Source organism: Camellia sinensis, chromosome 13 (assembly GCF_055761805.1).
Source record: "Camellia sinensis isolate YWXY chromosome 13, ASM5576180v1, whole genome shotgun sequence".
Classification (NCBI taxonomy): Eukaryota; Viridiplantae; Streptophyta; class Magnoliopsida; order Ericales; family Theaceae; genus Camellia; species Camellia sinensis.
In genome coordinates, this window is record NC_138973.1 from 67,792,501 (window position 1) to 67,818,566 (window position 26,066).

General features: G+C 41.9%; 1 protein-coding gene across 6 annotated transcripts in view; it reads right to left on the bottom strand.

The window, feature by feature from the left end:
* LOC114259160 (plant UBX domain-containing protein 8) overlaps positions 1–3,691 on the bottom strand; it is an 8,056-nt gene extending 4,365 nt beyond the window's left edge. For 2 of the 6 annotated variants that reach the window (XM_028199158.2, XM_028199156.2), the window contains exons 1-3: positions 3,446–3,689; positions 249–310; positions 1–123 (exon numbers count right to left, since the gene is read on the bottom strand). The exon at positions 1–123 is cut by the window's left edge and continues 469 nt beyond it. In XM_028199158.2, the coding sequence (XP_028054959.2) occupies positions 1–123; positions 249–310; positions 3,446–3,529 (269 nt within the window). In that variant the 5' untranslated portion in view covers positions 3,530–3,689. Of the gene's footprint in view, positions 124–248; positions 311–3,445 lie in introns of all 6 variants that reach the window. The other 4 variants (XM_082902413.1, XM_028199159.2, XM_028199157.2 and 1 more) reach the window with 3 other exon arrangements.
* Positions 3,692–26,066: the final 22,375 nt, after the last annotated feature.

Below are 26,066 nucleotides of genomic sequence, written 5' to 3' on the forward strand. Positions count from 1 at the left end.
AACGGATTCAAATTTCTAGTAGAAGGTAATAGTGAGAATGGGAGTCGTGGGAGCCCAACTTGAATAGGCTCATCTATGTCCATGGCATCATTCTGAGGGGCAGCAGTGGATATTTCATGTATGCTGAACACAGAAAAACACAAAAATTATCAATGTCAGGAAAAGAAGTTCAGTATACTCAGAAGCTTTTGTCAATTTAAGAGAAAGTAGAAAAAAATGGCATGAAAACAGCATAAGCAAACCCTGACATGCTTCTATCTCCTTCATTAAAATGTGCATTAACAGCTTCATTAAGATCTCCACCATGCTCCTAAAAAAGAAAGAAAATCACCATCATATTTGAAATTAAGAAAAGGGAGGACAAAATTTTCTAAAATAAAATATTTATAAAAGAAAACTGCTCAGTTGCACCACTAAATGATTCAAATTTGAATAACAGACATCTTCAAATTCATACATAGACATAGCTATTATTGTAACGGTGTAACCAGTAGATGCACAACAGACAATGGAAACAGATTCGAATAACATTGGGACCTTAAAACATGCTGTTGAAGTTGCTTTCTTTCTAGAGTATAAACTTTTTTCTTTCATTTTTATGATAACTTATTGGCAGAGATAAAATTATGCTCCATTTAATCTGGCAGAAGCTAATTTTAAACAGGTTTCTCAAATTAAAAGCACGCTTCTGCTCCTTAAAGATACTGAGTACACATATATTAATTCTTCAATTGCATGATCTTAGCTTGTCCTCATGCTTAATTCGAAATATTATATTCATGCAAAACCACCATTTAATAATAACAAACAAACAAACAAAAAAAGAAAGTAGATACTCAATTTTAAAGCTATGATCATGTGATAGACAGCCCATAAATGGAGTATTTGATTACTATATTTGCCAGAAATCTGCTCACAGTGGAAGAAAAATCATGAAGTCAACTTTGGATTACACATAGGCAATAACAATAAGGAGATAGTATTCTTTAGTGAATATGTAAATCTAACATCTCCATATATTACATGGGATATTTTTTACCACATTGCCGTTCATACAGAATGACTAATGGTAATAACTATGGTAAAGCCATAAACATTCCTAGTGGGCTGATTGAGTGCCAAATGAGAAGTTAATGCATGTGGAATCTGATTCAGAATTTCTGAAAGAAAATTTTCATTCTCCAAGTTAAGGGAGCTCCTAGTTGGTAGCGAAAGCTATAGAGGAAGAGCACCACATAAACAGACAGCTAAATGATTTCTTATCAGAAAGTTGGCTAACATAAATTAAAAAGTGATTTTAGTTTAAATAAGAATCTCAAAGGAATTATAAAAATAACCAAAACTGACCCAAAAATGCTAAAGAAAGTTGTCAAAATAAATAGATAAGTTTGAGTAAAAACAAAATGACATGTTCATCTAGGCATATAAGCACATGCACGCGCGCACAAATTCTTTTAACCTTATATTTATCTAATGTTCATATGTTTCTTAAAATTTACAACAATTTTCAGCATATGATGGTTCAACTAGTTAACACACCAGTCGAAACAATGACTAATGGGACTTGTTCCTTAATGGTTAATGTCAGGCCAAGTTTAAATAAATATATATACACATGTCACAAACACTTAATTTTAGTGTATGTTTCGCCTAGTTGTGTATATTTGATTCATTTATCTATACCTTCTTCGAAGGATTTTCAGTGTGATCCAAGTACCAAGAGGATGCTCTCTTGATTATGTAGATATTTAAAAAAATTTAGAAAAAAAAAATGATAAAAATTGAAAGAAAGAAAGAAAAAGAGCCAACAAAAACAACAATCAAGCAACAAATCTAACCAACTAGCCCCAAAGAGTAAACTATGCTTTAGTTTCCTTTACCTGCTTTAAAAAACAATGACAACAAACAATTTTCCACTGAACATGAGTCTCAGAGCACCTAACGAACACTAAAAAACTCTGACAAATATTCAATTCAAATCCAATTTACCTCTCCTGACTATCCATTTGTCTTTCCTTTCTTTCTCATTAACCTTAATCATCTTCCCGTTCCTTATCATTTGTCTCCTGTATCATAAAATATCCCTTTCTTTTCCAGGAATTACAGTGGCTCCTAGACAAAGGTATTGGTGTGTTGACAAAACAAAATTAAAGACTTCAATCACCACTTAACAAGCTACACAATCAATCCTAAACTCAAGTGGGGGGAAAAAAACCCTCAACCAAACGCCATCAGGAAGATCTTGAGAACATGCTAATTAGTCCATCATTTCTCACACAAATGTGTGAATATGCCTGCATGTTTTGTGCACATGAATGCAACCAACTGCCTGCAAAGAATTCCGCCAACTAATGATCAACAATAAACCATAAACCGAACACAACTCAACAAGTCTTTATCCTGGTTACTTGGGATCGGCTACATAGTTCCATTTTCTTCAATTGATGCAATTAGCACTCATATTATCAGTTAAGTTTAAGATCACCATATCTTTTCTTACCACCTCAACCAAAGTTCTCTTTGGCTTCCCTCTATTTCTTTTACAACCCTCTACGTGGATCAAATCACTCATCCTTCCATGCACATTAATTGGGCACATGTACATAACCATATCATCTGAAACAATCTTCAATTGGTTGCCAATTCTAACTCTACTAGAGTCATGCTTAGTGGTTTATCTTTAACATAATTAGACACGATAAAGGATGGTTGTGCTAGTTCACATATAGTCACACACCTTCATAAACAAGGACCCTAATAAACAACAAACCATAAAGAAAAATAAAAGAAAAACTGTAATCAATTCCAAAGACATCCACCGTCAATTACTGAATACCGTGACATCAATGCCCTCGAGCTATCTAGAATGCAAATTAATCCTTCAGGATAACAAAAGCATTCATTTATGACCACATGAAGCTTATGCTAAAATTGGTTTGCCCAGAATATATAAAATATGGTCATTCAAAATTTGAAATCTTCAATTCACAATAATAGCGAGCTGGGAACAATAAACCTCCTCTTGACTGAGCCAAAAATAACTCTTTTTGACTTAGAGACATCATTTCAAACCAAAAACACATGAGGTACCCAAAAACAAAAAAGCAAAAAAAAAAAAACCAGATGAAGATTGAAAATTACAGTTCTACTGAGTTTCCTCGGCACCAGAAAGATGGTTTAAGAAAATTAATCATTTTACAGATGATAATGAGAATAGAACAGCACTCACAAACTAAATCCACAATCGAAGCAGTCTTTTTAATTAAAAATAAAAATAAAAAAACCCTAACTTTACGCTAATTCCAACAACCCAACACGCAACGCAACGCAACACATGAACAAAATATCGAAACTCCAATACAAAACCCTAGGACAAACAATTACATTAATCGCGAATTTCGATCGCTAAATGAAGGGGGGGAAAACGAAAAAATTAAAAATTCACCTCGAGTTTCTGCAAGGCGACCGACTCTGACGCGCCGGTGATGCTCATGAAGGTCTCGATTGCTTCTTGATTGGGTCTCGCCATTAGAGAAGTCCACTAATTTGCAGAGAGATTGAGAAAGAGTCTTGATTGTATTCTCTGAACTGATTTGTATGTTATTTCAGGACGAGAGAGAGATAAACTAGAGAACAAATACTTGTGTGTGGGAAAGTACAGGAAAAGGTGAAAAGGTGGAGTGTGCATCATAGGCTTAGGGGTTGTTGGGATGACCTAAATAAGTGTATTTTTTGTCTTTTTATAAAAAGATATGTAAAAAAGTAAAAAAGTGATGTGATGATAAAAAGATAAAAAGATGAATTATTTTGTGTATGTCAAACTTGGCCTTAGTTTGGTAAGTGGGTTGGTTTTTGACTTTTTGACTTTTTTTTGACTTTTTTAGTTTAGGGTTAAAAAGTTCGATTCCGATTGGTAGCTCGAATAACACGGCTCGAAATCTGGCTCGACACCAAAATGACATCATTTTGGTGTCAAGAGTTTTTTTTTTTTCTCTTGGTTTTGTTGCAGAACGAAGAAGAAGAAGAAGAAAGGAGAAGAAGAGAATGGAGGAGGAGGAGGAGGAGGAGGAGGAGGAGGAGGAGGAGGGGAGGGGGCCATAAAAATCGGTTGGAGGAGGAGGGGAGGCTGGGCAGACGACCGGGGCTGGCAGACGACGGTGGTGCTGCAACGTCGGCGGGGCTGGGCAGACGACCGGGGCTAGGCGAGGCGACGGTCTGCTGCGACGATCGGCGGCGGCGGTGGCGGTGGCGAGGCTCTGCTTCTCCTCTGCTTCTTTCCTTTCTCCTCTCTTCTCTCCCTCTTTCTCCTCTGTTTCCTCTCTTCTCTCCCTCTTTCTCCATTTCGAGCCGTTTCGAGCCTCTAAAAGTCGAGCTACGAGGCATTTTCCTAAAAAGTTTAATTTCGGATGAGTTTTTGGTTTCTTTTAATTTTTTTGATTTTTTTTGTAAAAAAAAGAATATAATAATTATGAATTATATGTGATATTTTATCTTATTAAGATTAAAAAATTTATTTATTATTTTTAGTTATTTTAGCCCCATACCCACTTCAGAAACAATGGCTATGTAGATGGGTGTTATTGGGCCATGTGAATTGTAGACCAGTAGGATTGAGTTTTGTTGACTTCAAGTCGATTTGTTTGTTTATTGAGTTTGAATTCGGCTCGACTTGATAACTAATTAAAGACTTGATAACTAATTGAATTCAAATTTGATTGAACTCGATTGGTTAATATTAAGATTGGTTAATATTAATAAAATTTGAACTTAATAAGATATTTTTTAATATTATTTTAATATATAAATAATATATTTATATTATTATCTAATATATAAATAATATATTTATTATATAATTTAAATAAAGATAAATGAGTTAAGTTTGACGAGTCGAACTTATGCGAGTTCGAACTTGAGTTCGGTTCGTTTATGAAACAAGTCTAATATTCGAACTTGAATTCAAATTCAACTCGTTTACTAAGGGGTTGTTTGGGGTGTCCTAAGTAAGTGCACTTTTTGTCTTTTTGGACTAAAAGGTTAACAAAAAAATATAGGGTAGCGTTTGGTAGAGTTTTGTAAATGTGATTTGAGAGTATGAGTTATATTTTGAGTTTGTGTGTTGTGGAATTATGATTTGAGTGTAGAAAATTTGTTTGGTAAAGAGTTTTGAAAATAGTTTTGGAAAAGAGGTTTGATTTGAGTGGGGAATTATTGATGTGACATTTGATATGTGATACAAAAATTTACAACTCATAACTAAATATACAATTCAAAATTATTTTAAAGCACATAAAAAATTTAAAAATTTTCAGAAAATATTTGTCCCGATTATGTAAATCAATTGCCAAAAAAAAAAAAAAAATCTGGAAATCAGCCGGACATCCGGGTGGACATCCGGGTGGTCTACCGGGTGGACATCCGGGTGGTCTACCGGGTGGTCTTCCTTTGGACAGAAAACACGCCTGTGTGCACAGAGTTCTCTGCAGAGAGTGTAGAAAATTGATTTGAAAACGTAACCAAACATCATGCTCCAAAACACACGTAGAAAATTGATTTGAGAATACAAACAAACAGAGCCTAGATGTTTGGATTAATTTTTTGACTTTTTATGAAAAATATGTATTAAAAAAATTGTATAATAAGTGTGTAGGAGAATATAGTGTAGTAGACCGTATGGATTGACAGTGTAGTCGGCTGGGTGAGTAGATGGAAAAGATTGTCTCCTTTTCGGGCTTTAATTGGACTGTGTTGTTCAGCCCGTGGGGGTCCACTACGAGTCCCGTTTTTCTAATCGGAACCATTCAATGTGTAGAACTCGTCGAATACTATATGCTTGTAAAAAATTACGTTGATTGGATATCGGTAGCTATCTGATCGTGTTAGTTTTTTTTTTTTTTGTCAACTGTTAACTATAACAACATTCAATTTTTATACAAAACTGATTTGATCATGTAGTTAGCGATATTTGATAGATGTGATTTTTTGCAGGCATATAGTACTAGACGAGCTCTACATATTGAAGGGTTCGAATTATCAAAACGGGACCCATGGTGGACCCCACGAGCCCAACTTTACCATTCAACTTAGCGAATGTACACATGTAATTTTTTGTTTTCCTTTCACTGCAGTTGGCTTGACGTCGTACGTTGATGGGCCAAAAAGTTGATTTGTATTTTAATATTTGTATATTAATTTTTATATATATATATATATATTTTGTGAATATAACTTTTTAATTTTTTTAATAACTTTTTGACTCTTTAATTTTTTTAAAATTTACCAAATCAGCCTAAATAAATCGAACTGAATCGAACCTTTAATGAGTTAAACCTGTTCATAAACAGTTTAGTCATTTGCAACTTTCCGTGAGGGTTTGGTAATTAAAGAGAAAGTCCTGCCCCTTCTCCAATGTTCTACTCAATTTTTTGAGAAATAATTATTGAAATTTTCAAAGGGTTTGTTTGCTTTTGGTCCAAGGTTGCCTTGCGGCGTAAGGAGCTTACAAATGTGCAATTGAGGAACGCCAGGGGCCTCTACTCTTTCAAATTTATAAAGTAGTACTAGTATATATATTTGTCCAAAATTAACAATTTTCACACCCATGTGTCATACCATTGCATTGATTATCATACTCGTCTAGTACATGTACATGTATACTTCTTTGTTTTTTTTTTTTCTTAAAATTTTTAGTCCTTTTACACTAAAATAAAAAAAAATTAAAAAAAAAATAAAAATAAAAGTCATCTAGCTAGTAACAATTTAAGGTTAGGTTTGCCATTTCTTATATAAGTTTAAAAGTGAAAAAGTTATTATCCTATTTAAGTTATATTATCTTATTTAAATCACATCACCTCTCTACTACATCACTTCAAACTTAACCTTATATTTTATAAAAAGTCAAAAAAGTACACTTATTTAGAACATCTCAAACAACCTCTAAATATGATTGTTGTTATGAGTAGGGGCATGCGCGGTACGGTTTAGACGATTTGAGAGTAAAATTACAAATCAAATAATAGATTGACGGATTGACAAATTGCGATTTGAGTGGTTTTGGGCAGATTGGTGGATTGAAAAATATTTTAACTACTTATCAAACATTTACATAATATATAACACTAATTTGTATAATATTTTATATATATATAACATAAACTAATTTTACATAATATGTTTCATATATATTGATGATACAGTTTGTTCCAGTGAATGGATCGGACTGGTCCAAGCTCTTCAAGCCCAGGTCCAAATCTTCAAGCCCAGGTCCAAATGATCAAGCCCACCGGATAACCTGCAAACAAGTTCAACGGGGAACAGGGTAGTCCCCCAGTGAACCCTCCGACGAGCAAGTCAGGAAGAGAAGTAAAGTGTAGAGGGAGAGATTAGACATAGAAAAGCTTAACCTTCTTCTTGTCTTCAACGTTTGCTTATATCTTTTGGTAATCATTTCGCTGTTCCTTCTGACCCGACTTCCTCGCCGAAAGTCTATGCTGTAGTTTACCTTGTTCAGGGTAAGGGGGTCCTATTTCGACGGAGAGGTGTTGTCGTAATAAATGCTGTGATGGGCTGCATTAATGGTGATGTGTTGTGGCAATAACTTTGAAGATCTTTGTCTGCTGATGTGGCTCGTCCTTCACCTGCCATGTGTCTGAATGTCATTGGCTCTTTATGCCATATTGGATTCCAGCTGTCCTGGACCTCACCAGCTGGGTTATGTATTGGGCTCCAAGTGATGGGCTTGGGTTATTCATAGTGATTCATGGCCTTTATGGGCTTATACACGTCAGTAGTCCCCTATTCCCGAGTGTAGCTTTAGTCCAACGAAAGGAATACTAATGAAGAAGATGAGGGTGTTAGAGATTGGCAGGATAGAGGTTTACCGGCAAGGGTGACTGAGAGGGTGAACCGACTGGGAGGTGGTCCGACCGTGCAGGGTGACCGAGTGGAAAGGCCGACCACAAGGAGGGCCGACCGTAAAGGTTGGCCGAGTGGGAGGGTCGACCACGAGGAGGGCCGACCGCGAAGGGGGGCCGATCACGGAGGTTGACCGAGTGGGAGGGTCAACCACGAGGAGGGCCGACTGCGAAGGGGGGCCGATCGGGGAGGTTGACCAAGTGAGAGGGTCGACCACGAGGAGGGCCGACTGCGAAAGGTGACCGAGTGGGAGGGTCGACCACAAGGAGGGCCGACCGCGAAGAGTGACCGAGTGGGAGGGTCGACCACGAGGAGGGTCGACCGTGAAGGGTGACCGAGTGAGAGGGTCGACCACGAGGAGGGTTGACTGCGACGGGTGAGGTGGAGGGGCGTGGGGCTCGAGAAGCGGCGTGTCACGTGGTGATTTGAAGTGGAAAAGACATGGTAAGGGAAGAAGACAGTAGATCGTGGTCGTACACGTGGCAACATCCTAAGGGGAGATGGGGGGAGATTAGGCGTTAGATCAGAAATGAAACGATAGGTCATTATGGGTGTTGAAAAGACAGTTTTGGCGGATGATTTGAAAAGTTTTCAAACTGGCGAAAATTAATTGGGATCCTTGGAATACGGGCAAACCGTGGGCTTTTGGCATTATTCGATTCACCTACTTGTTTACGAAAAATCAAAATATTCCAAGTGTGAATTCCTTTGTTGCTCACGATACACCTCTGCAACACTTTTTCAATTTCCTTGCAGCTGCATCCAAAGCGATTCGCAGACATACCATAGAAATGGCCCAAAAAGGAGCTGCGAATGTCAGGGTGGATCCACTTGGTGATGATGATGCAGTGGAGTTAACGTAGCAATATAGGATGGAGAGGGTGGGGGAGTCAGTGGTACGATCCCATGGTTCCACCATGATAGCAGCTCCAAAAATCAGCCAAGCAGAACCAGATCACTGGCATACAAAGGCAGATAGATCAACGGTGACTGCAGCGGATTTGGAGGCTATTCGCGAAAAATACCAGGTGCCTGCTGAAATAGAGTTATTGTTGCCAATGTCGACGGAGAGGCCGTCCGACGCCAGGCCAGGGGAGTTTGCCCTTTATGAGGAAGCATTGAAGGGAGGACTGAGACTGCCCCTACCGCAAGTGGTAGTAGATGTCCTGAATCGTTTGGAGGTAGCGCTGGGCCAACTAATGCCCAATGCGTGGAAGATCTTACTGGCCTGTGCAAGTGCGTGACCGAAGGCGAACGAGGGGGCGGCCATGACAGTAGACGAATTCTTTGCATGTTACAAGGCCTCAAGGCAGCAAGAGACTTGGGTCACTCTGCAGGCTGCAGCAGGGAAAGGGCTGGTGGCCAGGCTACCGTCGTCAATCAAGGGGTGGAGACCACGGTGGTTCTATATGTCTACCAGTGGAGGGGTTGGAGTGCGCACCATTTGGAAAGTACCCACCAAGTCTGTGGAGCCAAAGCTAGGAGCAGCAGCAGAGGAGAGGGTGAAGAGGGTAAAGGAATGGAGGGAGAAGGAATGGGCTAGATGGGACAAGATCGTTCAACCGTCGGCTTTGTTTGAGGCAGGATTGGGTCCACAACCGAGTGGTGGGGACCTCAACTGAACAGAGTTGGAGGCAAGGAGGAAGGCTCAAGAGGCGGAGGACCAGACCCTCTTGGCCAAAGCCCAAAAATTCAAAGAGTCATAGGTAGACCGACTGCCACAGCTGGTTACGAGGGAGAGGATCCGACCTCGCTCCAAACCCTTGGGGGAAAAAGACTTAAGTGAATTTGTGCCACGATCGCCCCCAACAAATCCCTTGAAAGAGAGGGCTTTGAAGGAGATAGAGGTGATGGGCGTAGTGAAGAAGAAGATGAGAGTGAGGAGGAGTGAAGAAGAGCCTGCCCTGAAGAGAATGAGGGAAATAAGGGCAGAAGAGACCAGTGTGGCTAAGGAGGTAGAGAGGGGGGTAGTGGAGGAGACCCTAGGAAGGGTGGTCGTCCCAGAAGTGGTGGACATCGCGTCGGAGAGGATGGAGGTCGCCCCAGTAGTGGTGAGGATCGCCACAGAGGTAGCGAAGGCTGCCCTCGGAGTGTAAGTAGAAGGTGGGGCGACAGGCCCTGAGCCAAGGAAAGGAGAACAACCCCAGGGGGGTCCTGCACCCCAAGGAGGGGGAGTCAATCTGACTACTGCGATCTACCACGCTCGTGCAGTGGCTGGGCGGCTGGAGGGAGAAGAAGGCCCAGCCAAGGCAGGGGCAGACCGCCTTGTGGGGATTATAGAAGAGGCAGCCTTGCTCTCAGCAGCCAGATTCAATGAGGCTGAGTTGCTGAGGGGGTTATGCTCCTCTAAAATGGAGGTAACCACCTTAGCAGGGGCTCTGCTAAGAAAGGCGGGGGCTGTAAAACTCAAGGCAGATGAGGCCAGGGCTCAACTTGCAAAGTTGAAGAAGGAGAGTGCAAGTTGGGAGAGTGTCCACGCTGATCTGCAAATGGTCAAGATGGAGCTGGAGAACACACGCCGCCAGGTTATGTCGCTCGAGTTCCAACTGGCTAGCGAGTAGAAGAGGTTGGATGAGGCCCAAAAAGCTTGCGCGGTCGTGGTCGAACGACATGAAAAGGCGATGAGCAGTAATGAAGAGCTGGTCAGACAGAAGGATGAGGCAGATGTGAAGATTGATGGTCTACAAAAGGAGCTGGAGGGCGAGCGTGCTAAGGCAGTGGAGGAGAAGGAGAGCCTTCAGAAGAAGTTGGAAGCAGAGAGAGCCAAGGCGGCTGCTGAAAAGAAGAGCCTTCAGAAAGAGTTGGAGGCAGAGAAAACCAAGGCAACTGCTGAAAAGGAGAGCCTTCAGAAGGAGTTGGAGGCAGAGAAAGCCAAGCCAACTGCTGAAAGGGCGACCCTGGATAAGGAGTTGGCGGAGGAGAGGGCTAAGGCAGCCTCTGAAAGGGCGGCTTACCCCGATCTTTATGTGGCAGCAGTGGACCAGTTCAAGGGGTCTGCTGAATTTCAGATAGCACTGGATGCCGCAGTCGCCAGTAGCTTGGCGAGAGAGGAGTCTGGGGGGCGGGTCCATCGAGGACGACTGCTGGAGGAAGGACTGAGGCAGAAGTGATTGAGAGCTTCCAGCGGTCAGACTTTTATAAGCACGAAATGGCTGAGTTCTGGGACAGTGGTTGAAAAATGTTCAATCATAAAGCTGAGGAGCTATTCCCAGACTTGGACCTGAGTAGTGTGAAAATCGATGACGACGATGTAGCCCAGACCTCCCTTGATGAGGTTATTGAAGAAGAAAACCTTGTGTCCAGTGAAGAGGAGTAGTTTGAAGAAGAAGAAGAAAGCCTTGCACAGACCTTGTGTATTTGTGTTTGTTTTGTTTGTTGTTTTGTTTTGTTTTTTGTTTTGCATGGCTGTAATGAACTCATGTACAAATTTCTGAATAAATAAAATTGCAATTATGTTTTCATTTGATTGTCTGTGCTTGTGCAACTGAAATGAATGAGGCGTGGGCGAGGCGTGTGTATAACTCATTGTGAAGTGCAAAGTGGAGTTAAACTTGTAATAAGAACTAAATTTAAGAACTCCTCAGTGTAGAGTGAAATTGAAGTTGTAATAAAAACTCAATGCAGGGTAAAGTTAGGAACTCCTCAATGCAGAGTGAAATTTAAAATGTAATAAAATTATAAGTTTGTGTTTGCCACACTGTTGAAGTAGATTAGTGATTTATTAGAGTGCGGCTTGGCTTGTAAGGAAACAGGCTGACTTGTAAGAGTTTGATTGAGAAGAAAATAACCTGACTTGTAAGGAAAACGTGTAAGAACGTCTTTGGAATTTGACTAAGCAAAGAGTGGTGTAAAGACTTGGACCTGGAATTGTGACTAAGTGTGTCTACTAATTCTACAAGCATGAAGTTTGCATAGATGGCTTTGACCGAGCCTTGCACGCGTACTCAGTTGGGGCTAAGCTATGATTCACTGACGTTGTAAGGAACTCAGTCTGAACTTGAAATTGTGGCGCTCGGTCCGGCTGAGACTTGTTATGCTTAGGCGGGCTGAGGCTTGGTCTAGCCGAGTGCTTCATGCTCAGTCTAGATGAGGCTTTTAGTGCTCAATCTGGCTGAGGCTTTTCGTGCTCGGTCTGGTTGAGGCTTTTAGTGCTCAGTCTGGCTGAGACTTTTTGTGCTTGGTCTGGCTGAGGCTTTTTGATGCTCAGTCTGGCTGAGGCTTTTTAGTGCTTAGTCTGGCTGAGGCTTTTTGATGCTCGGTCTGGACGAGGCTTTTTGATGCTCAGTCTGGCTGAGGCTTTATGATGCTCAGTCTGGCTGAGGCTTAGGCTTTTTAGTGCTCAGTCTGGCTGAGGCTTTTTGATGCTCGGTCTGGACGATGCTTTTTGATGCTCAGTCTGGCTGAGGCTTTATGATGCTCAGTCTGGCTGAGGCTTTTCATGAGTGCTGCAATCAAAACGTCATTGAGACACCATACAGATAACTGAGATATATAATTGTTCGCAGGGAAAGTGTAACCCAGTTAATCAAAAAGTTACATTACGTGAGGGGATATCAAGAATGTGTAAATTTGCCGAAAAGAAAATACAATAACTGAGCAATACAAAAGTAGGAGCTTATTGAAAGTAACGTTTCAGGTGTTCAGCGTTCCATGGGTGGGGGAGGTCTCGACCTTCCATGTCCTAAAGTTGGTAGGTGCTCAGACGTGGTTGGGCTTTCACAACGTAAGGTCCCTCCCATTTGGCTGCCAGTTTACCCTGAATCGGATTTTTGGTGGCAAGAGTTGCTTCTCTCAAGACAAGGTCCCCTACAGCGAACTCCCTTGGTCAGACTTTGCGATTGTAGTGTGTTCTCATTTTCTGTGGGTATGAGGCCAGTCTGATAGCAGTGGTCTCTCTGAGTTCTTCAATTAGGTCCAGGTCTGCCCGACGGAGCTCTTCGGTTAGTGCTGGATCCGGATGTAAAACCCTAGGAGTAGGCAAACCGACTTCTATTGGAATAACCGCCTCAGCGCCGTATGTTAAGCGGAAAGGGGCTTCCCCAGTGGGAGTCATAACTGTAGTTCGGTAAGCCCAGAGTACATTCAGTAGTTCCTCAGTCCAAAGTCCCTTAGCAGCTTCTAGCTTAGTTTTGATGATCTTTAGGAGAGAACGGTTGGTGACCTCGACTTGGCCATTGGTCTGGGGATGACCGGGGGAAGAGAAACATGGTTGAATCTGGAGGTCAGCACAGAACTTCCTGCACTTGGCGTTGTCAAATTGTTTGCCGTTGTCGGAGACGATGGCCTGAGGGATGCCAAACCTGCAAACGATCGACTGCCAGATGAACTTGGTTGTGTTCCGCTCGGTGATGGTGGCAAGGGGTTCTGCCTCTACCCACTTGGTGAAGTAATCAATGGCGATAATTGCGAACTTGGTCTGGCCTCGGCCGGTGGGAAGTGGACCGACCAAGTCGATCCCCCATTTGGCGAACGGATAAAGGCTGCAAAGTGTGATCAATTCTGTAGGAGGAGCATGGGGGATGTTGGCAAAACGTTGACACTTATCACATTTGAGCACGGAATCAGTCGCATCTTGATTGAGAGTTGGCCAGAAATAACCAGTACGGAGTATTTTGTGGGCTAGAGACCTGCCGCCCGAATGATTACCACAAATTCCCTCATAGATTTCCCGCATTACATAGGTTGCTTGAGCCGAATTGAGGCATCGCAGGTATGGGCGTGAAAAACCACGTTTGTACAATATGCCACTGACCAGGATGTAATTGGATGACCGGGCCCTGACTTTGGCGGCCTGCTGTTGGTCATCTGGGAGTTCCCCCATTGTCAAAAATAGGAAGATGTCGGATGCCCAAGGGATAGGTTCGTTTTGGAGGAACTGCACTTCTTGTAGATCGGGTGAGATGGCCGGGTGGGCTAGGTATTCGAGGCGGACACCGTGGCTGAGGTCAGACTGGTCTACAAAGGCCAACTGAGCCATCTCATCTGCCTTGGAGTTTTTCGCCCGAGGTATGTGCTTGATGTGGAAGGTATTGAAGAGGCGAACAAGGGGGAGGGCCATATCCCTGTAAACCCGCATTGTGTCCTCCTTGGCATCGAATTCTCTCGTAATCTGGCCGACAATGAGCTGGGAGTCGCTGAACACCCGGATGTGGCTGACTCTAATGTCCTTGGCGAGGCGGAGTCCTGCTATCAATGCCTCATATTCCGCCTCATTGTTACTGGCATTAAACAAGAAACAGAGAGCACATTTGAAATAGCCACCCTCAGGGGCGGTGAGAATGAGGCCAGCCCCACTACCTTCCCTGCGGGATGATCCGTCGACGTTGAGAGTCCATGAATGCAGGTCTTCTAGCTCGGTAGGGGTTGGTGGGGGTGGAGGCGCAGCGGTTAGGGTAGGATTAGTGAATTCCAGGATGAAATCCACGACAGCCTGTCCCTTAATTGCTGTTCGAGGCCGGTAGGAGATGTCAAACTGACTGAGTTTCACTGACCACTGCATGAGTCTGCCGGAAAGTTCTAGTTGTTACATGACCTTCTTTAAGGGTTGGTCGGTGAGAACCACTATGCAATGGGCCTGGAAGTAAGGACGGAGCTGTCTGGAGGCAGTGACCAAGGCCAAGGACAATTTTTCTAACAGCGGGTAATTCTGCTCTGCTCCCCTGAGAGCCCGACTGATGTAGTAGACCGGCTGTTGGACAGAGTCGTCTTCCTTGATAAGAGCTGCACTGACTGCGGTGCTTGAGACAGCTAAATAGAGGAAGAGGGGCTCGCCTGTAATTGCTTGTGAAAGGAGGGGGGATTGACCATGAACTGCTTCAATTGCTGAAAAGCCCCTTTAGATTCAGTTGTCTATGCAAAAGTTTGCCGAAGAACTTTGAAGAATGGTAGGCACTTATCTGTTGCGCGGGAAATGAAACGGTTGAGGGCCACAACTCGGCCAATGAGCCTTTGAACCTCCTTAACCATTCTGGGTGACTGCATCTCAATCAAGGCCTTGATCTTTTCAGGGTTAGCTTCAATGCCCCGCTGACTGACCATAAAACCCAGAAACTTCCCAGATCCTACGCCGAAGGCGCACTTCTCTGGGTTGAGCTTCATTTGGAACTTGCGTAGGGTGGCGAAGGTCTCTCGCAGGTCGAACAGATGATCAATAGAGAGTTTGCTCTTGACTAGCATGTCGTCGACATATACTTCCATATTCTGACCTATCTGATGATGGAAAACGGCATTAACTAACCGTTGGTAGGTGGCCCCAGCATTCTTCAGTCCAAATGGCATCACGCGGTAATGGTAGGTACCTCGGTCGGTAATGACAGATGTATGTTCCCGATCGGTCGGGTGCATCAGGATTTGGTTGTACCCAGAGAAAGCATCCATGAAGCTGAGCATTTGATGACCGGCCGTGGCGTCGACCAGCAGATCTATGCGAGGAAGAGGATAGCTGTCTTTGGGGCAAGCTCGGTTTAGGTCAGAGTAATCGACACAGAGTCGCCATTTGCCATTGTTCTTGCGGACTAGGACCACGTTTGACAACCATTTAGGGTAATCCACATTTTTGATGAATTGGGCCTCAAGGAGCTTGTCAACCTTTGCAGCTATAAGTGCATTGTGCTCTGGATAGAAGATGCACTACTTCTAGCGGTAAGGTCGGAAATGGGGTTCGATACTGTGGCGGTGAGTTATGAAAGAAGGGTCAATGCCCGGCATGTCTGAATTGGTCCAGGCAAGTACATCATTGTGCTCGTTCAGAAGGGCGGTAAGGTCGGCCTTAGCTTGGGGGGATAGTTGGCTGCCGATCTTTGCAGTTTTCATTGGGTTGGTGGGATCGATGGGAACCTTAACGAGCTCCTCTACCGGTTCTCATCTAACCAGCTCGTCCTCATCTCGGATGTCAAGTCCTTCAATGGTCATGGCCTCCTTCAGCTTGACTTCTTTGAGTGAGGCGACATAACATTCCCTGGCTATGGTCTGCTCTCCCCTTACTGTCCCGACGCCCAGGTCGGTAGGGAATTTTATGACGAGGTGGTAGGTTGAAGTGATAGCTTGGAAAGCGTTGAGGGCGGTGCGACCAAGGATGATGTTGTAGGCAGAAGGACAGTCGACCACAAGGAAAGTGAGCAATTTGATAGTCTGTCGTGGGCATTCGCTGATGGTGAGGGGGAGATCGATGGAGCCGATGGAGGTCACCCGGTCGCCAGTGAAACCGACCAAAGGGGTTTGGAAGGGAGACAGACTTTCCTCCCTAATCTTGAGCTGGCGGAAGCAGTTAAGGAATATGATGTCTGAAAAACTGCCATTGTCGATGAGAACCCGTCTGACCTTATAGTTGAAGAGGAGGGCAGAAATGACGAAAGGGTCATCATGAGGATAACGGATGCCTGTACAGTCGGCGTCCATGAAGGTGATGGGCTCTGTCCATTGCTTGGGCTGTTTGGAGGGTCGGTTTACCGTGGCAACTACTTTGTCTGAGACTTGCCTTATCTTCTTGAGTTCTGCCCTCTAAGCGGAGCGGGATGGTCCGCCACAAGCAAGGCCACCTGAAATGACTCGGATTTCACCAACTGGCGGAGGGGGATTACCTGGCGGCCGAGGCTGTTGTGGGGGGGCGATCATGGCCTTGGTTAGGTTGGGCTGGCTGCCGGGGTGGGGTACGCCGGTAGTTGTTTTTGAGGGGCTCGGTTCTTTGCCTCTGCTGTGGGCGGGTGTCCGTGAATCGACTGAGACGCCCTTGACGAATTAGGGTCTCAACTTGATCCTTGAGGTTGATGCAGTCATTAGTGTTATGGCCATGGTCCTGGTGGAAACGATAATATTTGGACTGGTCTTTTCGATTGGAAGGGGTCCGTGAGGGTAAGGGCCATTTGAGAGGGTAGTCCCGTTGGATCTGGTGGTAGAGGACTTGTTCCATAGGAGAATTAAGGGGCGTGTACCGCTCGAACCGATCGGGCGGTCGGGCTGGTGCCGACCGGTCAGCGCGAGGAGGTCGGTCGGTATAGTGGGATGTTTGGCTGTTATACTGGGTGTTTCTGAGTTCTGATTCTTTTCTCTTTTCTCTGGGGGTCGGGTTTTTAGGTATTGGATCCTACCGAGCGGCTAGTGAATCTTCAGCATTCATGTATTTCTGGGCTTTGGAGAGTAGGGCTGCCATGGAGGTCGGGGGGTTTTTGGAGAGGGAGAAGAGGAAATCGAACGATCGTAGCTCGGCCATGAAAGCCGTGAGGATGACCTTGTCATCGTTTTCCGCTACTTGCAGGGCTTCGGTGTTGAAGCGGGTAACGAAATTGCGCAGCGACTCCCCCTCGGTCTAACAGATGTTGAGAAGTTGGGTTGCAGGGCGGCGTTGGCGCTGGGCTCCAATGAAATGGTTAAGGAAGGAGTCACTGTGATGCTGGAAAGTAGAGACGGAGTCTGCTGGTAACTAGCTGAACCACAGTCGAGCTGACCCCTTCAGTGTCACGGGGAAAGCTCGACACATGATCTCGTCAGGGAAGGCATGGAGGATCATGAGGGTACGGTAGGTCTCCAGATGGTCGATTGGGTCCGTCGTACCGTCAAAAGAGTCAATGGTGGGCATCTTGAACTTGGTAGGCAGAGGTTTGTCCCGGATGGAGGCAACAAATGGCGAGCTTGCCGTGGTAGAGGGTTTATGCTGAATGTTCTGCATGACCCCTTGGAGTTGGAGCTTCATTGCTCGGAGTTCAGCGTCCCAGAGGGGAATGTGGTCACCATGGTCAGTCAATGGGGGCTGGACGCTGCTGGCTTCCCCTTTAGGGGCTGGTGCCACGACTGAAGGGTGCGGGGGTGGAGGTGGTATATTTATATGCTGGGGAGGAGGTTGCAAACCTTCCAAGTTGGGTGGATAGGGTTGTGGAACAGTATGGCTCGGGGCTCTTTCTTGGTTGGGTGGAATATCTGGAGGTGGTGGAGTAGGTATCGGAAGGTTTCTTTGGAGTAAAGCATTTATCAGGGCCTGGTTTTGTTCGGCCATGCGGTTAATGCTGTTGGTAAGCTCAATGATATACTGTGGTGGGTTGTTTGGATTGGGAGGGTCGGTTTGATGGTCGGCAGCATTATGGTGAGAAGCCATAGATCTAGTCGTGACCATACACTTGGATGGGTAGGAGGAAAAGGTTGTTAGGACAGGGTCTCCGGCGACAATGAGCACAACTGGCGTCCGGATAAGAACCACTTCCCACAGACGGCGCCAACTGATGATATACTTTGTTCCAGTGAATGGATCGGACTGGTCCAAGCTCCTCAAGCCCAGGTCCAAATGATCAAGCCCACCGGATAACCTGCAAACAAGTTCAACGGGAAACGAGGTAGTCCCCCAGTGAACCCTCCGACGAGCAAGTCAGGAAGAGAAGTAGAGTGCAGATGGAGAGATTAGAGATAGAAAAGCTTAACCTTCTTCCTATCTTCAACGTTTGCTTATATCCTTTGGTAATTATTTCGCTGTCCCTTCCGACCTAACCTCCTCGCCAAAAGTCTATGCTATAGCTTACCTTGTTCTGGGTAAGGGGGTCCTGTTCCGACGGAGAGGTGTTGCCGTAATAAATGCTGTGATGGGCTGCATTAATGGTGATGTGCAGTGGCAATAATTTTGCAGATCTTTGTCTGCTGATGTGACTCGTCCTTCACCTGCCATGTGTCTGAATGTCATTGGCTCTTTATGCCATGTTAGATTCCAGCTGTCCTGGACCTCACCAGCTGGGTTATGTATTGGGCTCCAAGTGATGGGCTTGGGTTGTTCATAGTGATTCATGGCCTTTATGGGCTTATACACGTCATATATTACTAACAAATTTTACATCTTAAGTTTCTCTCACACTCATTTTTACTTTGATATTTTATTGAATATATATATGTATTAATTATAACTGAGCGGAGCAGTTTGGAAGGCGGAGTATAAATTTTAAAGTTTAATTCGTAGGTAACGGATAGAGTGGTACGACTTGTTGGACCATTTTAATATTTTATTTATTTATTTATATATCTTGGTTATAAATGGACATAAATGGGGTTTCATTACCTTGGTAACCTCTCAACCTGGTTAATGGTTATTATTTTGGTATAATCATTTTCTCTTTATTATTTGGAGTCTTTCTATTTTCTCCTATTTAATGGTCTTTATTTTTGGTGTAACTGTAAGATCCTAGTGGTCTATAAATAGTTCATCTCATCTACTATTTTCTATATATAAAAAAAAAACACACCAATTATTTTCTAGACAAAAGAGATTACTAGCAAAGAAGGATGTTTTTCTTGGTGGAGCTTTGGGTTCACCATCTTGTGCAGAGTTGGCCTGAACCATACGACAAGTGGTCGGGCTGTTGGATCCTGGAGAGGACAAGTCATAGTTTTGTAACTGCTGCTTCAGTATTGGGATTCTTCCTACCGCAGTGGGCTTGATCTCCTTAAAGAAAACGAGATATCCGTGCCTCAGCCTGATCTATTTGTATCTCATTTTCTTTGCATTATTTAACAATAAAATATAATTTTTTTTGGTATTTTCACCAACAATTTTAAGGAGATCAACCATGGAACAAGTACCAGAAAAAATCAATGATGGAATTGGAGATCTCAACAAGCCTTTCAAGTTCAAAGGAGTTCATTTTAAGAGGTGGAAATGAAAAGTTCTTTTTTACCTTAGCCTTTTGAAAGTTGCATATGTTCTTACCGAGAAGAATCCAAATAAAATCCCAACCGAAGAGATGAATGATGAAGACTACGAGGCACATGAAGCAAAAGTGGCTTCCTATAATACAGATGAGTATAAACGTCGCTTTTATCTCTTAAATTTACTTGTTGATTAATTTTATGATTATTACTATGACACCACTTACATATTGTGAGTTTGAAGGAATTTTAACTCGGGGTGGTAACCGATATTTTATCACTTTTATTGATGATTTTTCAAAATATACAAACGTATATTTATTAAAAAATAAAAGTGATGCTTTTGAGAAATTTAAAGAATTCCTTCTTGAAGTGGAAAATCAATTCGGTAAAAAGATTAAAAGAATTAGAAGTGAAAGAGGCCGGGAGTATGAATCTCTAGGATTAATTCATCAATAGGATTAATTTAAAGAATTCCTTCTTGGTAATTTTTGGCATGCTCGTTTGTGTCATATTAACAGTAAATATGTAGGAATCATGAGTAGTTTAGGATTAATTCCTAAAGTGACAAAAAATTTGAGAAATGTGAAGTTTGCAGTAAAGCAAAAATTACCAAGAGGCCTCATAAAAGTGTTGAAAAAAATACCGAATTGCTAGAATTATTTTATATTGATTTTTGTGAGTTTGAAGGAATTTTAACTCGGGGTGGTAACCGATATTTTATCACTTTTATTGATGATTTTTCAAAATATACAAACGTATATTTATTAAAAAATAAAAGTGATGCTTTTGAGAAATTTAAAGAATTCCTTCTTGAAGTGGAAAATCAATTCGGTAAAAAGATTAAAAGAATTAGAAATGATAGAGGCCGGGAGTATGAATCTCTAGGATTCAACTCTTTTTTTCAGTCATTGGGAATTATTCACGAGACTACTCCACCATATTTACCTTCATCAAATGGCATAGCTGAAAGAAAAAATAGAACGGTAATTGACTTGACGAATGTTATGCTTATTGATTCAGATGCTCCCTCAAATCTTTGGGGCGAGACTATTTTGACAGCTTGCCATGTGATAAATAGAGTGTCACACAAAAAGACTAAAATTGTACCTTATGAGTTGTAGCGGGGCATAAACCAAATCTAGGTTATTTGAGGGTTTGGGGTTGTTTAACTTTTGTGAGGCTTGCAGATCCTAAACGACCTAAATTGGATGAACGAGCTACCACCTGTTCTTTTCTTGGGTATGAGTTGCATAGTACAGCTTATAGATTTTTTGATATGAAAAATAATATTATTTTTGAATCAGGTGATGCTATTTTTCATGAAAATAAATTTCCTTTCAAATCTAGCAATAGTGGGGGTCAAATAATTTCTGAAAATATTTTATCTATGCCTAACTCTTTTACTCCTTCTCAAGTTTTTCAAGAAAAAGAAAATTTTCAAATCTAACCAAGAAGAAGTAAACGGGCTAAAGTTGAAAAAGATTTTGGCCCTGACTATTATCTTTATGAGAGGGAGATTTATGATCTGGATTGGGCCGTGGAATTGGGCCGGACAGATTTGGGCCGGACAGAGTTGTGCCGGACAGATTTGGGCCGGACAGAGTTGTGCCAGACAGATTTGGGCCGAATAGGTGTTGGGCCAAGTTGTGTGGCCTAGCCTTGAAGGAAGCTGCTCGGTTAAGGCAGCGCGTGGATTGACCGAGCTGCAAGGATCCGCGGTTACGAAGCCGGTCAGGTGAAAGGTCCAGCGCTAGGAAAGGCAAGGTTGGACCGAGGTACCTTTTTGCTCGGCAGGAAGGTCGACCGTAGACAAGCGTGAGTTGTCCCGAGCTCGGCTTTGCCGAGATGCCGCCGAGTCTGGTCCTCATCTGAGCTTAGCTGTTGGAGTACTTGGGCTTGAAGCGCAGCATGGCAGACGATGGCCGAGATGGTACTGCCCGGCTGCCGAGCTCCTAGGAGAATGGGCAGACAGTTGGGTTAGGTGGTGCTCAGCAAGGTTTATGCTGACAGATGGGATAGTAGTGCCACGTGTTGAGAGGACACTGGGAGTAGATTTGGGGCGCAGAAGGTATATAAACACGTCTGCGCCCCCCATACGCAGACACACGAACATCTCTGTAAGGAATTCTTATACTAAACACTCTCCCTTCTCTCTATCTATCCCCTGTGTGTGTTCTAACTTGATCGTCGGAGGGGTTTTCCGGCCACACACCGCCGGGTAGCTCACCGCTATTGTGCTCGCAGGTGATCGGACAGAAACGGAGCTTGGAAGAAAGGAGTACGGGCTTGCCGGAATATTTGCTCCCCGTACACTTTATAATGTGGAAGAAATTCCTCTTACGATGCAAGGAGCTTTATCATCACCTGATGCTATTTTTAGGAGAGATGCTGTAAATGATGAGATAGACTCACTACTTTCAAATAAAACATGAAAGCTAGTGGGTTTACCTCCAGGTTGTAAAACTATTGGGTGTAAATGGGTCCTTCGTAAAAAAACTTAAACCGGATGGAACTATAGATAAATATAAAGCGAGGCTTGTTGCTAAAGGTTTTAAGTAACAAGTTGATCTTGATTTCTTTGATACTGTTTCTCCGGTTACTAAAGTTACATCCATTAGAATGTTAATTGCAGTGGCTGCAATTCACGATTTAAAAATTCATCAAATGGATGTAAAAACAACATTTTTAAATGGAGATCTAGATGAGGAGATTTACATGGACCAACCCGAAGGCTTTGTGGAGCCTGGCCAAGAAAGCAAGGTGTGTAAGCTAACTAAATCCCTTTATGGTTTAAAACAAGCTCCTAAACAGTGGCATGAAAAATTTAATTCATGCATGCTTGAGAATGGCTATAAGACGAATGAATGTGATAAGTGCATATATTATAAAACTTGTGAAAATGCACATGTGGTTATTAGCCTATATGTGGATGATCTACTTATCTTTGGCTCTAATTTGCATATTATAACTGAGACTAAAAATATGCTCAATAGCCACTTTGATATGAAAGATCTTGGTGAAGCCAATTTTATTTTGGGAATTAAAATTACCAAGACTAATGATGGTATTTTTCTTGATCAGTCGCATTATGTTGAGAAAATGTTAAAGAAATATAATTTTCTACACTGTAAACATGTTGCTACTCCTTTTGATGCAAGCATACATTTATCTGTTGTAACAAATGAAAAAGAAGTGATTAATCAAAAGGAATATGCTATCATGATCGGTAGTTTGAGATATGCTACTGACTGTACTAGACCTGACATTGCATATGCTGTTGGAGTACTTAGCAGGTTTACTAGCAAACCAAGTCAAGATCATTGGCTAGCCATGAGAAGAATTATGGGATATTTATCTGGAACCAAAAATTATGGTTTATTTTATAACAAGTATCCTGCGGTACTTGAGGGATATAGTGATGCCAATTGAAACACTTTGTCAGGTGATTCTCTCTCTACCTCGGGTTTTATTTTTACCTTGGGTGGTGGTGCTATATGTTGGAAGTCTAAAACACAGACGATAATTACTAATTCTACTATGGAAACTGAGCTTATAGCATTAGCTTCAGTATGTGAGAAAGCGAATTGGTTGAGAGATTTGTTACATGAAATTCCTTTTTGGGAAAAACCAATTCCTCCTGTGTTAATTCGTTGTGATAGCACTGCTGCTATTGGTAGAGTGAACAATCATTTTTATAATGGTAAATCCAGACCTATTCAAAGGAAACACAGTAATGTGAGATCTTATTTGAGTAATGGCATCATAACTGTGAATTATGTAAGATCTTGTGATAATCTTGCGGATCCGTTAACCAAGGCCTTGGCGAGAGATAGGGTCTGGAATACATCGAGGGGGATGGGTTTGAAGCCTATAAAATCATAAACCATGTATGAGGATACCCAACCTAGGGACCAGAGATCGTGTAACTAGGTTCAATGAGAAGAACGAATCACATGATGGTTGTAAAAAATGCGCTCTTTAATATTTTGTTATCCATCCCTATGATGTAAGTGCATTTGTCCTGTAATGTTGGAGGGTTGAGTTTTTATACTCTTAATGAAATTATGTAGCTCTTGTTGAGTGGGGTGTGTAAATTACAGGAACATCCTTGACAGATTTCACCTATGTGAGCATGAAAGTGGGGCCGCTTTCTATGAGAACAAGGCTTATTCTCAAATATGCTCATGAAAACTGAGATTAGCACAAGGCCGTAATGTGCTAGCTATTAAAGCTTATGTCAACACCTGAATTATTATGTGTGAGCAGTAATTCTTTATTTCCCCTAAGTAGTCATAGTTCAAGTCTGAGACCACTACTGACTCTGGAGTAGAGGTTGCTGTTTCACTAATGAAGGTTCAATGCAGAGCACACCTTCATGATGCATACTAGTCTACCTTTGTTTGGTAATCTCTCTTACCTTGTTGATATTAAAATGAGTGGGGGATTGTTGGACCATTTTAATATTTTATTTATTTATTTATGTATGTTGGTCATAAATGGACATAAATGGGTTTTCATTACCATGGTAACCTCTCAACTTGGTTGATGGTCATTATTTTGGTGTAACCATTTTCTCTTTATTATTTGGAGTCTCTCAATTTTCTCCTATTTAATGGTCTTTATTTTTGGTGTAACTGTAAGGTCCTAGTGGTTTATAAATAGTTCATCTCATCTACTATTTTCTTTAAAAAAAAAAACACACACCAATTATTTTCTATACAAGAGAGATTACTAGCAAAGAAGAGTGTTTTTCTTGGTGAAGCTTTGGGTTCATCATCTTGTGCAGAGTTGGCCTGAACCATACGACAAGTGGTCGGGCTGTTGTATCTTGGAGGGGACAAGTTATAATTTTGTGACTGCTGCATCGGTATTGGGATTCTTCCTACCACAGTGGGCTTGATCTCTTTAAAGAAAACGAGATATTGATGCCCCAGCCTGATCTATTTGTATCTCATTTTCTTTGCATTATTTATCAATAAAATATAATTTTTTTTGGTATTTTCACCAACACGAATTGATACAAATCAATGCGATTTTGACAAATTTAATGATATTTTACACGACCCTAATTGTGAGGATGTATTTTTAAGTTGGAACAAATAGGTCTTAAGTAGGCTAATTTGACAAAACCTCAAATCCGAATATCACATGATATAATATGGAGTTTTCGAGACAAGGACAACAATCAAACCCCAATTAAAGGGTGATGCAAATATGATGGTTGCATAATCATTGTTTGATAAAAAAAAAAAAAAAAAAAAACTAAACTAATCAAGTTGGATTAAAAAAAAATGTTACCTTTGTTGAACTTAATCCAAATCAAAAAATGTTCAAGATAGGAAACACTTAATAGGCAATTATAGTCATAAAAAATTAAAAATTAAAAGAAAAAAAAAACCTTCAAGTGTGATAAGGGTATTATGTATGTATTCTCACAATCCTTCAAATGGTTATTAACATAAGTATCAAAGTGCTATTTAGACGAACACAACAATTGAGAAATTAGTAAGCTTAGTTTTGTAGGAAAATAATTCAAAAATACTCATTCACATCATTAGGCCTATTTTCTCAAAACACAGGAACAATAATTTCCTTGGCATAATTTGGCATCACCTACGAAAAATTAGAGCAAAATGAATACTAAAGCTCAGCATAAAGGCACTCTATGAAAAGGGAATGAGAATCAATTGTGACATAGATCATATCCACAAGGGAAGACTAATAAGGCTAACAATGACAGGGAGAAAGGATAGTCTTCAAAGCTCTACTATGTAGAGAAATCCCTCAATGTATGGATGAAATAGGGGTTATATCATGCTCATGCCATTAAGGTTCTTATCAAGAAAATGGTAAAGGCGGAGAAGATAGTTTTCATGTTGTAGAAGAATGCCTTTACAAAAGGTGAAGATCTATCAAAGAAGTGTAGTAGAGTAGGTTCCATGATTGCAAGAAGCATTAAAGAGTGAAATGATGATGTGAGCCCAAGCAGAAGCACAAAAACAATAAGATGTGGAGTAGCTAGTCGAAGACACTTTGGACAACCTTGAATTGAGCTTCTAATTAATCAAATGATGATCATAGGAATTTTTTGGAGCAAAATTGGCTACAAAGGAGTACAAGGGCAGCGAAAAATAGAAGTCCCCATATTATAAATTGATATTGCTATTTGTTACTAAACATGTGGAACTACCCAAGGAAGTCCTTCATGCAAAAATTTAGTATCTATGATGGGTGGTTAAATTAGTATAAACATGTAAACCAATACAAGAGCTCTATGCCTGTCACGACCCAAACCCGCCCATATAGGTTTAGCATCATAACCGGCCAGTAATCCTGGGATTACTGAAGGCCTTTGAACAGATTAAACAAAATTAAGGAGCTAGCGGAAGCAAATACATAAATATAACTATCTAATGAGCTGTGCTTACTTATACGAGATAGAAAACTTTAAACATTTACATACATATATCATAAATATCATCATTACACCAACCAAATGCAGATACAACAAAAAGGGACATAGCCCTGCA